Genomic DNA, 13117 nt, shown 5'->3' with positions numbered 1-13117 from the left:
CCACGCCCGGGGCGCTCGCTTTGTCGCCCGTGCACCTGCGCCCTCGCCCTGCCACCCGCCCCGCCCCCCACCTGACTGGCCTCCCGCTCCTCCAGACCCGGCCTTCTGCTCCTGCTCCCCTCAACTCGTCCTCGAGCGCAGTCCACACCGTCCTTCCCCCCACCCCCGGGTCCGCCCGGCCCCGTGCCTGCCCCGGCAGACCCGGCGCGCACCCTCTCCTGGCCAGATTCCTTTGTTTCTTGGGCTGTGCCCCGCACTCCCTTCGCCCTGCTTCCCCCGCGGTGCCATGCGGAGCCCCAGCCCGGACTCCCGCCTCCTCTGACCACACACACCCCTCCCGGCTCGTGCCAGCAGCCCTTTCGCTGCTTTCAGCTGGCCCAATAGCCAGCGGCTTCGCCCTGTCCTCGTGGGCTCCACGTCTCCCATCCCTCCTGGCTTCATCCCCCCCTGTCCTGTCCCCGCAGGTGCCCTGGAGGAGCCATGGAGCTGAATGGCAAGAAGAAACTTCATGCCTTGTCGCTAGCAGAGAAGATTCAGGTGTTGGAACTCCTGGATGAATCCAAAATGTCCCAGTCGGAGGTAGCCCGGCGCTTCCAAGTCTCCCAGCCCCAGATCTCACGCATCTGCAAGAATAAGGAGAAGCTGCTGGCAGACTGGTGTAGCGGCACTGCCAACCGGGAGCGCAAGCGCAAGCGCGAGTCCAAGTACAGCGGGATCGACGAGGCTCTGCTCTGTTGGTACCACATTGCCCGGGCCAAGGCCTGGGAGGTGACCGGGCCCATGCTGCTCCACAAAGCCAAGGAGTTGGCCGATATCATGGGCCAGGATTTTGTGCCCAGCATCGGCTGGCTGGTCCGCTGGAAACGCCGAAATAATGTAGGCTTTGGGGCCCACCATGTCCTAATGCCTCCATTTCCCCCGGAACCACCTCCCCTAGGGCTCCCGTCCCGGGCCCAGCCACCTCTCTCCCTTAAAGATTTCTCTCCAGAGGATGTTTTTGGCTGTGCAGAAGTGCCCTTGCTTTATCGGGCCGTGCCTGGCAGAGTCTTTGCCTGTGATCGGATGAAAGTGCTCCTGTGTGCCAACAGCAGGGGCACAGAGAAGCGGCGAGTGTTGGTAGGTGGGCTCCAGGCTGCCCCGACGTGCTTCTTTGGGGTCAGCAGTGAAGCACTGCTTGCCTCCTACCATCCGGACCCAGGCATCCCCTGGGCAGAGTGGCTGGCACAGTTTGACCAGGACATGGCGCAACAGGGTCGACAGGTAGCCTTGCTGCTGGCTGCCCAAGTAGTAGAGGAGTTGGCAGGCTTGCCCGGGCTCCACCACGTGAGACTTTTACCTCTGTCTGCCTCCAGCACCACACCTGCCTTGCCTGGCTCTGTGGTCTGGGCCTTTAAAGCTCACTACCGCCATCGTTTGCTGGGCAAGCTGGCCGCTGCCCAGAGCAGGAGGGAGGGTACCTCGCTGCCAGAGGCTGGGGAGGGCATCACAGGGTTGGATGCCCTGCACCTAGCCACTGCTGCCTGGACCAAGGTGCCTCCTCAGCTCATCTGGAGCGGCTTCATTCAGGAAGGATTAGCTCCTGGCAAAACGCCCCTGGCCCTGGACAGAGCCCCAGAGATGCCACCAGTCGCTGGTGGGATGACCCAAGAGGAGTTCTCCCACTTTGTGGACTTGGAGGATGAGGAGCCAGGCCCCGGAGTGTGCAAAGAGGAGATGGGCACAGAACACGAGGGCCACAGGGGAGATGGCTTTGAGGCCCTGCCTACCAAAGCCGATGCCCTGCAGGCCCTGGGCACCTTGAGGAGGTGGCTGGAGGTCAACAGCACGTCTCCAGAGCTCTTCGAGAAGTTCTACGAGTGCGAGGCAGAGGTGGAGCGGCTGTGCAGCCTGTGAGGACACCCGGGTGGCCACAGCATCACTCGGCTCTGTTTCCCATGGAAACACCTCTCCAGACGGGACGCTAGCTCTTTCCTGTGGAAATACGATGTAGGAAAGGTGGAGAAGGGAGGGAAGTGGGGATACCAAATCTAAGCTTGGAGTCAAAACCTTCCAAGCTTGAGAAGAAGCTCTGAAGATGGGGTTTCAGGCTAGGAATCTGGGCTATGTAGTGTCCAAATCCTGCATGAAAGTTCTCAAAATTTAGGAGGACCTGTGAGTGAAAGCATCAGACTCTGAGTTCAAGTTCTGGTTCTGTAAGAAAAAAAAAAAAAGAGTCCAGGTGCAGTCACTCTCATACCTGTAATCCTAGCTTCACAGGAGACTGAGATCTGAGGATCAGGGTTCAAAGCCAACCTAGGCACAAAAGACTGAGAGACATTTATTTCCAATTAATCACTAGAAAATGGAAAGTGGGGCTGTGGCTCAAGGGGGAGGGCAGTAGCCTTGAGTTGAAGAGTTCAGGGACAGCGCCCAGAGTTCAAGCCCCATGACTGGAAAAAAAAAAAACAGAAGGTTGGACTTGGGCTTTCCAGACATTGCCTCCATCTCTCAAATTTCATGTTAAAAGCAGTTGGGCTTCTGGAAATAAAGTTTTGTACTGTTTTGTTTTTTATTTTATTTTACTTATTTATATGGTACTGAAGAATGAAGCTCAGGGCCTCACACATGCTAGGCAAGCACTCTACCACTAAGCCACATTTCCAGCCCTGAAAATGAAGTTTTAAACAGCAAAGAGACTAGGATGTGATTTTCATGAGAGTAGAGGAAGCTGTTCCATTCAGATTTGTAAATGGGTTTCTGTGCCCCTGTTAATGATCAGTGGAGATCCTCCTTCCAGAGTTCCAATGGCCTGGACGCCCTCATGAGTCACCTTGTCAAAAGCAGTGCTTGCTGGGCACCAGTAACTCACACCTGTAGTCCTAGCTACTCGGGAGGCTGAGATCTGAGGATCTAAACCAGACAAGGCAGGAAAGTCGGTGAGACTCTTATCTCCACTGAACTACAAAAAAACAGAAGCTAACCTGTGGCTCACGTGGTAGAGCAGTATCCTTAAGCAAGAGAAACTCAGACAGTGCCTAGACCCTGAGTTCAAGCCCCAGGGCCAGCAAAAAATAAAGTGTGTAGGTGGGTGTGCGCATGTGCATGCAAGGCACAGCTAATTAACCTCAGTCCTGTGTCCAGCAAGAGAAGAATTGAGATAATACTTTATGTGGTGAAAGGGACAGGAGAGTTCACCAGGAAAGGAATACATTTACCATGGGCTAGAAAGAGACCATCTTTACGATAAAAATGACCTTTTTTCTTTGTAACCCAGGCTGGTCTGAAACTCTTGAACTTCCTGCCTCAAAAGCCCTAGTGATGCTGGGATTACTTTTTTTTTTTTTTTTTTTTTTCTTCTCTGGTCCTGAGGCTTGAGCTCAGGGCCTGGGCACTGTCCCTGAGCTTCTTTTGCTCAAGGCTAGTACTCTACCACTTGAGCCACAGCACCACATCTGGCTTTTTCTGTGTATGTGGACTGAGGAATTGAATCCAGGGCTTGGTGCATGCTAGGAAAGCACTCTACCACAAAGCCACATTGTCAATCCCAGCAATTACTTTTTTTTTTCTTTTGGCCAATCCTAGACTTGAACTCAGGGCCTGAGCATTGCCCTTGGACTTTCTCAAGGCTAGAGCTCTACCACTTGAGCCTCAGCACCACTTCTGGCTTTTTCTTTGTATGTGGTACAAGGAATTGAACCCGGGTCTTTGCACATGCTAGGCAAGCACTCTACCACTAGGCTAAACTCCCAGCCCCATCCAACAAATACTTCTTTTTTTTTTTTTTTTTTTTTTTGGCCAGTCCTGGGCTTGGGCTCAGGGCCTGAGCACTGTCCTTGGACTTTCTCAAGGCTAGAGCTCTACCACTTGAGCCTCAGCACCACTTCTGGCTTTTTTCTATGTATGTGGTACCAAGGAATCGAACCCAGGTCTTCGTGCATGCTAGGCAAGCACTCTACCACTAGGCCAAACTCCCGGCCTAACAACTACTTCTTAAGCACCCTTATATACCAGCTAGAATTTTGATGATGAGGGAGTGGAAAAAAACAAGCAAACAGAATTTCTGCTCCTTGGAGTGTGTGGTTTAGAGGGCAGACAGACATAATCAACATCACGGGGAGGAGGAGAGTGTAATTATAGACTGAGGAGGGGATAACGTGAAAGCATGTGACTGGTTGTACAGTGTCTACACCTGCAGCATTAGCACCTGGGAACTTGGTGAGATACACACTTACTGAACCAGACATTTAGGGATGGGATCTAGCAATCTATATTTTAGCACCTTCCAGGTGATTTTGAATCACAGGAACCCAACCTAGACAGGCTAAGGAAGGTCTCACTAAGGAAGCAGTATAGAACTGAGAGCTGAAAGGTAAATGGGAGGCAATGAGGAGAGCATATGCAAATGTCCTGTGGAAGAAGAGTATCCAAATGATTTGTGTTTTTGTCAGTTGTGGGACTTGAACTCAGGGCCTGGCTCTGACTAGGCTCAGTTATATTTAAATAACTAAGAGGCGGGGAGTTCGGCCTAGTGGTAGAGTGCTTGCCTAGCATGCATGAAAACCCAGGTTCAATTCCTCGGTACCATTTACATAGAAAAAGCCAGAAGTGGTGCTGAGGCTCAAGTGGTAGAGCTCTAGCCTTGAGAAAGTCCAAGGACAGTGCTCAGGCCCTGAGCTCAAGCCCAGGACTGGCTTGAGTCAAGAGCAGGTGTATGAGGGCCTTGCAGAGAAGGTGAAGGAGCTTGCCCTGATTCCTCAAAGCAATGGAAAGTCATTGAAGAATAGAATGACTTGGTAAGACTTGAGATTCAAGGGGGTGGCTCAGTGGTAGAGTTGCCTAATATGTGCAAGGCATTGGATTCAAACCTCAGCACTGAAAAAAAAAATTGCCAGGCGCTGGTGATTCACACCTGTAAAAAATCTCAGGATCGTGGTTCAGAACCAGCTTGGGTAGGCAAGCCTATGAGACTCTGTTTCTAAACTAACCGCCAGAAAACCCGCAAGGGGAGCTGTGATTCAAAGTAGTACAGCGCTAATCTTGAGCACAAAAGGTCAAAAAAAACCCCACAACTTAGGTTATATTTTCAGATTCAGATGGGACCATGGTTATGGTATTAGAATTGGAAAGGACAGACTGGATCCAACGAAAGCTTTAGAAGCAGGGCTGTCATGTAAGAGGAAGGGAGATGGGTGCTCTGACCATCACTGCTAGAGGGGGGGAGGGGGCGGCACCTGTGGCTCTCAGCACTGCAGCAGGCCCACAGCGCCTAGTGGAGCAGGATCAGGCTCTGGAGCTGGAGCAGAGGCAACCAGGCAAGCTCTATGATCTAGGACAAGTTACGTAATGCCTGGGAGCCAAGGCCAAGGTCACCTTCCTAGAGCAGAGCTCTAGGATCAGGTAGGTCTATGAGGTCTCTAAGGGACTGGGAATCCAGAATGCAAGTGAGCACGAGGAAAGATCCGACACAAACCATCACACGTGACGTTCTCCTTTCCTGACCGTTAAAGGAATGTCCTGTCAGTTTTTAAGTCTCACTTAGCAACTGAGATGGGGGAGAAGGAAAGTGCTATAGGCAGGCACCTCCAACTTCCACCTCTACCAGAGAGGACCTGGAGATGGTTCAGGCAGCAAACAGAGCTGAGGTGCTCAGCAGAGAGCTGTGGTGCTGGCGTGGGAAGAAGGACTGCCGGGTCACTCAGGACCTCAATTAACATGTGTTTATTGTAGATGCATGTCTAGCCCAGCACTGGGCTTGCGCTGGAACAATCAGACATACAACATTGCACACAAGATGCTCCCAAATTAATGGGGAAGGCAGGAAACAACCACGAGTCAAAGCAACCCTCAAGAAGCAGCAGCAGAAGGGGCTGGGAGTCTGGCCTAGTGGTAGAGTGCTTGCCTAGCATGCACGAAGACCTGGGTTTGATTCCTTGGTACCACATACATAGAAAAAAGCTAAAAGTGGTGCTGTGGCTCAAGTGGTAGAGCTCTAGCCTTGAGAAAAGTCCAAGGACAGTGCTCAGGCCCTGAGTTCAAGCCCCATGACTGACAAAAAAAGAAGTAGAAGCTGCACACAATGGCTCACACCTGAAATCCTAACTATTCAGGAGGCTAAGAGCTGAGGATCACAGTTCAAAGCCAGCCCAAGTAGTAAAATCTGGGAGATTCTTATCTCCAATTAACCAGCATAAAGCCGGAAGTGGAGATATGGCTCAAATAGTACAACACCAGCCTTTAGAGAAAAAGAAAAAAATGAAGGAAGGGTGCCTTAGCACGAGGTTCAAGGTCTTAGTACTGGTAGGTGTGCATGCACACACACACATACACACACACACACACACGCACAATGCAGCAGAATTAAGGGCTTTGATCAACGTATGCAGGTCGACTGGGGAGCCTGGAAACTCCAAAGTCATCTCCAAGGGTCTGCAGACCGCGCTCTGCTGGACATGGGTGGAAACCCCGGTATGCACGTCTGTGAGAGTCTTATCTCTCATTAACCCCGCGAAAACAAGAAGTGGTGATGTGGCTCAAAAGTGGTAGAGTGCTAGACTTGAACTGAAGAGCCCAGGGACGGAGTTCAAGCCCCATGACTGACAAATAATAACAACAGGGATGGCAGGAAACTGTGCCAGGCACTGCTTTGATTAACCAGTGGCTAAGGACCCCAGGCCTGGGCCACATGGTCAGCTTGTTGGTTTCAAGGCCACAAAGCCACCAAGGGAGAAGAAAACCTACGGGAAAGATGTTGGAGGGGTTCTGAAGGTATTGAGAGCTCCTGGAAGACTGGAGATTCTGGACAGGGAAGAGACAAGAGGTCTCCTCTTTGAAGAGATTTGGAAGGGGGATTGAGGTGAGCCAAGCGCACCATCTCCGGAAATGGGAAGGGTCAGACGCTGTGTCCAGTGGAGTCAGAGGGGCAGTGTGGCCCGGTGGCTGGAGTGCTGCCAGTTCCACTGATGGCTTGGTTTGTGCTCTTGCTTCAAGAGCAAGAAGGGCTCGAGGGGCCAGGAGGTTGGCTTAGTGGCAGAGTGCTTGCCTAGCATGCACGAAGACCCAGGTTCGATTCTTCAGTACCACATACATAGAAAAAGTCAAAAGTGGTGCTGTGGCTCAGGTGGTAGAGTGTTAGCCTTGAGGAAAGCCCAAGGACAGTGCTCAGACAGGGCTCAGGCCCTGAGTTCAAGCTCCAGGACTGGCAAAGAAAAAATGAAAGAAAGAAAGAAAGAAAGAAAGAAAGAAAGAAAGAAAGAAAGAAGGAAAGAAGGGCTTGAGATGCAAGTTCAAGGCTGAGCTCAGCCCTGGAGTCTGGCTGGGCCTGGCTTCCTCTGCAGAAGGCTCCCAGCTGGCTGGACCTGGGGCGATGGCTGACTGAGTAGCTTGGCTTTGCACTGCAAGCTGAGTGGTGGTGCTGGGGCTCCAGTCCCCCGGCGGGCTGGGGTGCTGCTGCAGGTCTGGCCAGGCTCACTGCCATGCATGCAGGAGATACTCATAGCTGAGGAAGGTGACGGCGTTGACAGGAAAGGCCCGAGCACTGTTTATGGTCATGCCTCGGAAGAAGACGCCAATCCCCTCCTGCCGGAAGCTGCTGGCTATGCAGTCCAGAATCCCTTTGTACTTTCTCTGCCTCAGCCCGTCCATCTGCATCCGGGACTTGATCACATCGAAGGGAGTGGCTGTGATCCAGGAGGCGATGCCTGCAAAGCCCCCGGCCACCAGCACTGTGCCAGAGCCTGGGGCAGAGCTGGGTCAGATGGGACCAGAATATACCCCCAACCCCACCTCCCTCCCTAGCCCCAGTCGTACCCTCGCCCCAGCCCTGTGCCCTACCCCCATCACTTACTGGGTTTCTGGCCGTCTGGTGTGTACTGGCGACACAGGCCTTCATAGGTGACAAAGTACATCCCCAAGGTGGGGGTATCCCTTAGCACCAGCGCCCAGGATCCTCGGAACAGCCCCCGGGGCCCATCCTCCCGGAAGATGGTGGCTGCACAATGCACAGGCCCCCGGTACCGGGGCTGGGGGCCACCTGCCTGCGCCTTCGGTTCTGTCTGGTTTTGGAGACGGACTTTGATGAGGTCAAAAGGAGCCAGGCAGTAGGACTGTGAGGAAGGACACACAGGCACTGCGTGTGTGCTTACAACAAGAGAAGCCAGGCACCAGTGCCTCACGCCTATAGTCCTAGCTACTCAAGAAGCTGAGCTCAGGGGCTGGGAGTTTGGCCTAGTGGTTAAAGTGCTTGCTTAGCATGCATGAAGACCCAGGTTCGATTCCTCGGTACCACATACATAGAAAAAAGCCGGAAGTGGTGCTGGGGCTCAAGTGGTAGAGCTCTAGCCTTGAGAAAGTCCAAGGACAGTGCTCAGGCCCTGAGCCCAAGCCCAGGACTGGCAAAAAAAAAAAAGAAGCTGAGCTCTGAGGATCAAGGTTCAAAGCCAATTTGGGCAGAAGCATCCATGACACTCTTATCTCTAATCACACACACACACACACACACACACACACACACACACACACACAAAGCTGACAGTAGAACAAGCTGTAGCTCAAGTTGGGCAGGCTAGCCTTGAGCAAAAGTAACTCACATGTGCCAGGAGCATGGCCTAGTGGTAGAGTGCTTGCCTAGCATGCATGAAGTACCACACAACAGAAAAAGCTGGAAGTGGCACTGTGGCTGCAGTGGTTGAGTGCTAGCCTCGCTCAGGGACAGCACACAGGCCCGGGTTCAAGCCCTAGGATCAGCATGCACCGTTGTGTACACACCCGTGTGCACATGCACGCACATGCGCACGGACATACACACAAGAAAAGAAAGGCAAAGAGGCTTATGCCACCAGTTCCAGGCCTTTCCCCCAGTGGCTGTAGGGTGGGGTCTTTGGCATGAGGCCCCATCAGCACTCAGCACCCTCCTCATGCCACAGCAGGCAGTGGGTCCCCAAGGCAAGCCTGATTTATTTTCCCAACAGTGAGAGAGGTTGAACTTTTCAAAGACTGTGACCATTAAGCAGCAAGCTGAGTTTCTCTGGGAGAAGGCCATGTCACCCGCCCTGTTCTTACTAGGCCAGCTGCAGTCTCCCTCCCTCTCCTCCTGTAGGATGGATCATGGACAGGGCAGTGCTGGGTCACTCTTTCCTGCCTTTCAAGCCCCCAGCCATTGCTGTCACAAGGAAGAGACTTCTGAGAGCAGCATGGTGATATGGAAGGTTCTAGAACTATTTTACTTTATTTTTTTCCTGAATTCTAGGCAGGACAGCATATTTAGATGTCCTGTTCTGCGCTCTCTCTCGCTCTCTCTCTCTCTCCCTCTCTCTCTCTCTCTCTCTCTCTCTCTCTCTCTCTCTCTCTCTCTCTCTCTCTCTCTCTCTCTCTCTCTCTCTCTCGCCAGTCCTGGGGTTAGGCACTGTCCTTGAGCTTCCTCAAAGCTAGAGCTCTACCACTTGAGCCATAGCAGCACTTGCAGCTTTTTCTGTGTATGTGGTACGGAGGAAATCAAACCCAGGGCTTCATGCATGCTAGGCAAGCACTCTACCACTAGGCCAAATGCCTGGCCCCTTCTGGCTTTTTTGAGTAGTTTTTTGGTAATGAGTCTCATAGAGCCAGGAGTGTGGTCTAGTAGTAGAGTGGCCAAAAAGAAAAAGAGTCTCATAAACTTTCCTTTGAACTGTGATCCTCAGATCTCAGCCTCCTGAGTAGCTAGGATTATAGGCATGAGCCACTGGTGCCCAGCCTCTGTCCCTTTATGATCAGAGACCCCATTCAACTCAGTCCCCTTCTGCAGCCTGAAAGTCCTTCTTGGCTTCCTTTCTGTCCTCAGAAGCTCACGCCACTGGCACAGAACAAAGACCAAAAGCAAATGATGGGTGTGACTTAAACGATTAATGATTCAAATCTGTGACCTGGGCATGACTTAATGATTAATGGTTCAAACCTGTGGCCTGGGCAGCAGGAGTGGCTCATAGATCAAAGCTACCCTGGTAGTGCAGGCGAATGCCCAGAGCCAGTCTTTGGCCAGGCAGGCTGGACAAACGCCAGGACCACATTAAGACCATGAGAGTGGCTGGGCTCTGAGCTCTGTTGGGATGGTGAAAGGTCACCATGGAGGGTAGTCTTCCCACAGCTTCCAGGCTCGTAGAACCTTCTAGAGGTGGACAAGTCCAGTTCACGGATGGCAGGCCCTCCAGGGGCGTCTCCAGGGCATTTTCCTAGCACTCCCCCCCTGCTCAATTCTGTCTCTCCTTTGCCCCCGCTTTGGTGTCCATGACCTGCAGTCTGGCAAGCCGTAATCCAGCCAGGGTCCCCCAGCCCCCAGGTAGGTTTGTTCATCACCAGAGAGGGCCGGGAGTGGACACATGTATTGGCCATCACGGGTGCCAGCTGGTGTGCAGGTCACGCGCTTCTCCCTCACCTGCAGGACACCCCCGGTGCAGCCTGCGATGAAGACATGCGTGTAGTTGAGTGGCTGCCCCCGCCGCTCCTGGTGCGAGGTGGCTGTGAGGGCTCGAAGGACGTTGCTGTAGACCCCGAACAGGACGGAGTTGACCACAGCTATGCTGAACATCGGGAAACTCATTCCCTTGAAGAAGCCAAGGACCTGTGGAGTGGCACAGTGGCCGAGTGGCACAGTGGACTGGCATCCTGAGTCTCTCCTTTGCTCTTTCTAGGCCAGGCCTTCTAGAGCTGGATCCCACTGACCAGAACCCTGCCCCCCGTGACCTGGGGAGAGTGAAGCTGGTAAGGCTTCCACGCCATGTTGGGGGGGTGGCTAAGCTACTATCTGCTACCCCCACCCCCAAGGGGCTCTAGGCTTGGGTCTTCTCTCTTCCAAGAGCAGAGTCCAGCTAACAAGAAACAAGCGGGTACCGCCCAGCCGCAGCGGGCACCCACCGACTCATGGCGGTAAGTCTTGACCATGCAGTCCACGATGCCCCTGTACGTGCTCTGGGTCTGCAGCCGCACCTGGGCAAGAAGGACAGGGCAGGTTGGGCAGGCCAAGGCTGCCAGGCAGACAGCTCTGCCCTGCTGTGGCTGCCACCCAGGGGGTGAGACAGGGGCCAGCCCCCCCCCCCAGGAGGCAGGCCTGACCTCACGCAGGGCCTCTGATTTTAGTTTGGTTCCTCTGGTGGCTCTCCTAGCCTCACCTTCACAGTGTCGAAGGGGTGTCCCAGGACCAGGCCCAGAGCTCCTGTGGTGACAAAGGTGCTACAGTGAGTGCCAGAAGACGAAGGGATTCAGGACAGGAGGAAGGCACACACCAGATATCAGGCTAGGAAGATGCTGTAACAAGGGACCAAGACCCTGGGCGTGGCCTGAGTACGCGCATGCACAAAACACTTGCTCCTCCACACGTGTCAAGAGCCATGGGACTCTGGAAAGCATCTCCATTGCTCCCACTCCTTGCCAGAGGTGCTCCTGCTTTCCTTCAGCCTAGAAGACTGTGGTCTCAATCGCAGGCAGATGCTGCCCACCCCAGCCAGCCACTGGTAGAGCTGGAAACTCCTTCCCAGAGTCCTGCTGGCCCCAAGAGAGGCGCCCTTCCCCTCGCCTGGTCTTATTGGGGGAGATCTCATCCCCAGAAGGTCCCTCTTTTTTCCTCAGCCACCTGTCACCAGAAGCAGGGATGGGTACACACCCACAGCAGGCCTGAGGCCAGGCGTACCGCCCACAACCAGGTAGGGCAAAGGCTTCTAGGGGAACTTGGAACAGTAGGTAAGGTCAAAGGTGAACTTTCTCCTAAGTCCCACAAGGTGGCTTGGGAGAGGGGACTTGTGGATTCTCAGCCAGCAAGACCTTAGAATGTAGGCGTCGCTTCTTCTGGCTTGCCTCCTCTTTCCCCAGCCCCAGGGAAAGATGTATCTGTGTACATCTGTCAAAATCAAAACCCTCCTCTCCCTCTCTCTCTGGTTCTCTCACCCTCTCTCCTCCATCATAGGATAACGCAGTGAAAAGGCCCCTGCTAGCGGCCAACGTCTAAATACTGGACTTCACACTGCCCTTCTCCTTCAGGCAGGCCACTCTCGGGAGACTCAGGACACTTGGCTCGATGGCATGCCAAGAGCATGGTGACTTTAGCCCTACCTCCTCCTGTCACTCATCTTCCCAGGAAGTGATCCATTCTTGGGGAAGATGTGACAGAACAAGCAAAATGACTCACCAGAGATCCAACCAGCTGCAAACTCCTCCACAGGCATTGTCCGGGCTCTGGCAGCAGTTGGCAGCTTGGACTCGGTACAAGAGACTGTTTGAAAAATGTAATCCGCCCCCTCCACGGACCCGATCACCTCCCACTAATGTTTAACCACGCCTGTAAGGTGAGAAGTGGCTGACTGCCCAGACTTCAGGTAACCAGGAGTGAGGCTGAGCCAACTTTGGCTCGGTGGCCCTGAGCCTGGAGGGGTCTGCACAGCAGGCGATCTCACGGGACCAGGAGACCGACAGCCATTGCTGGTGCCTGAGCCCCTTGCCTAGGCAGTGACAGCTTCGTCTCAAAGCTGAGGATGACAAATGCCCCAGCCTAGTGGGCCCCTTCAGGGCTGCCTCAGTGGACAAGGAATTCGGGCCCAAACTCCTTTCATCCCACAAGAGGAAAGACCCCAGGCCCACCTTATGAGGCAGTAAAACCATGTAATGACAGAGCTTGGACAGCAGGGGGCAGCCTGGGCCTGCACTGGGCCCACAACAGCTTCTGGAGCCTAGACAGCCAGCACAACTCAGAAGAAACCACCCCGGAGGAACTCACCAGGTCCTGGGGGCTGTCTGTCTGCTTCTCTCCAGAACTGTTTAGAAACCCAGAATCCCAGCCTCCCTCGGCCTCCTCTTTCCCCTACCCCAGGGAAGGATGGGGGTTGTCACCAATGGAAAGGTTCATGTATCTGCCTGCCAATGGCCCCATATTGCTCTCACGCAAAATCAAAATCCTTTTCTGTCTCTCTCTGTGGCTCTTTCTCTCACCCTCTCTCCTTCCGTCATAGGATGACCCAGTGGAGAAGGCCCCTGCCAGGTGCCGGCACCTAGATACCGGACTTCACAGCCTCTAAGGTGTGAGAAGGAAGTGGTCTTCTTTAGAAAATAACACTAACAAAAAAGGGAAAACAAAAGAAAGGGAAGTCAAATCCTTTCTAGGCTGAGCCTGCAGAGTGCC

The 13117-nt window shown here is 53.6% G+C and overlaps 2 protein-coding genes across 6 annotated transcripts; one reads left to right on the top strand and one right to left on the bottom strand.

Moving 5' to 3' along the window:
* The first annotated feature begins 480 nt into the window (after nucleotides 1-480).
* Tigd3 (tigger transposable element derived 3) lies at nucleotides 481-2613 on the top strand. Its single transcript, XM_090348672.1, has one exon. The coding sequence runs from the start codon at nucleotides 481-483 to the stop codon at nucleotides 1891-1893; it is 1413 nt and encodes a 470-aa protein (XP_090204798.1). The 3' UTR covers nucleotides 1894-2613.
* A 3700-nt stretch (nucleotides 2614-6313) lies between these two features.
* On the bottom strand, nucleotides 6314-13093 carry Slc25a45 (solute carrier family 25 member 45). Of its 5 annotated transcripts, none has more exons than XM_090347388.1 (7): nucleotides 12716-13093; nucleotides 12131-12214; nucleotides 11118-11161; nucleotides 10864-10935; nucleotides 10385-10570; nucleotides 7823-8081; nucleotides 6314-7712 (listed from the first exon to the last, which is right to left on the bottom strand). In XM_090347388.1, the coding sequence occupies exons 2-7, from the start codon at nucleotides 12165-12167 to the stop codon at nucleotides 7444-7446; spliced, it is 867 nt and encodes a 288-aa protein (XP_090203514.1). In that variant the 5' UTR covers nucleotides 12168-12214; nucleotides 12716-13093; the 3' UTR covers nucleotides 6314-7443. The 5 variants fall into 5 exon arrangements, with proteins under 5 accessions (XP_090203514.1, XP_090203515.1, XP_090203516.1 ...); XM_090347389.1 differs by having other exon boundaries at nucleotides 12131-12280; nucleotides 12928-13093; XM_090347390.1 differs by having other exon boundaries at nucleotides 12928-13093.
* Nucleotides 13094-13117: the final 24 nt, after the last annotated feature.

This window comes from Megascapheus bottae, chromosome 16 (assembly GCF_031878675.1).
Source record: "Megascapheus bottae isolate mThoBot1 chromosome 16, mThoBot2.hap1, whole genome shotgun sequence".
Lineage (NCBI taxonomy): Eukaryota > Metazoa > Chordata > Mammalia > Rodentia > Geomyidae > Megascapheus > Megascapheus bottae.
Note: the sequence above shows the minus strand (reverse complement) of the source record. Positions and strands in the feature narration are given on the sequence as shown.

Coding starts and splice junctions, on each gene's coding strand:
- Tigd3 (XM_090348672.1), top strand. CDS start 481: ATGGAGCTGAATGGCAAGAAGAAACTTCATGCCTTGTCGCTAGCAGAG.
- Slc25a45 (XM_090347387.1), bottom strand. CDS start 12,167: ATGCCTGTGGAGGAGTTTGCAGCTGGTTGGATCTCTG. Junction 10,936..11,117: donor ACCCCTTCGACACTGTGAAG/GTGAGGCTAGGA, acceptor CTTCTTGCCCAG/GTGCGGCTGCAGACCCAGAG. Junction 8,082..10,384: donor GCACCGGGGGTGTCCTGCAG/GTGAGGGAGAAG, acceptor CCTTCCTCACAG/TCCTACTGCCTGGCTCCTTT.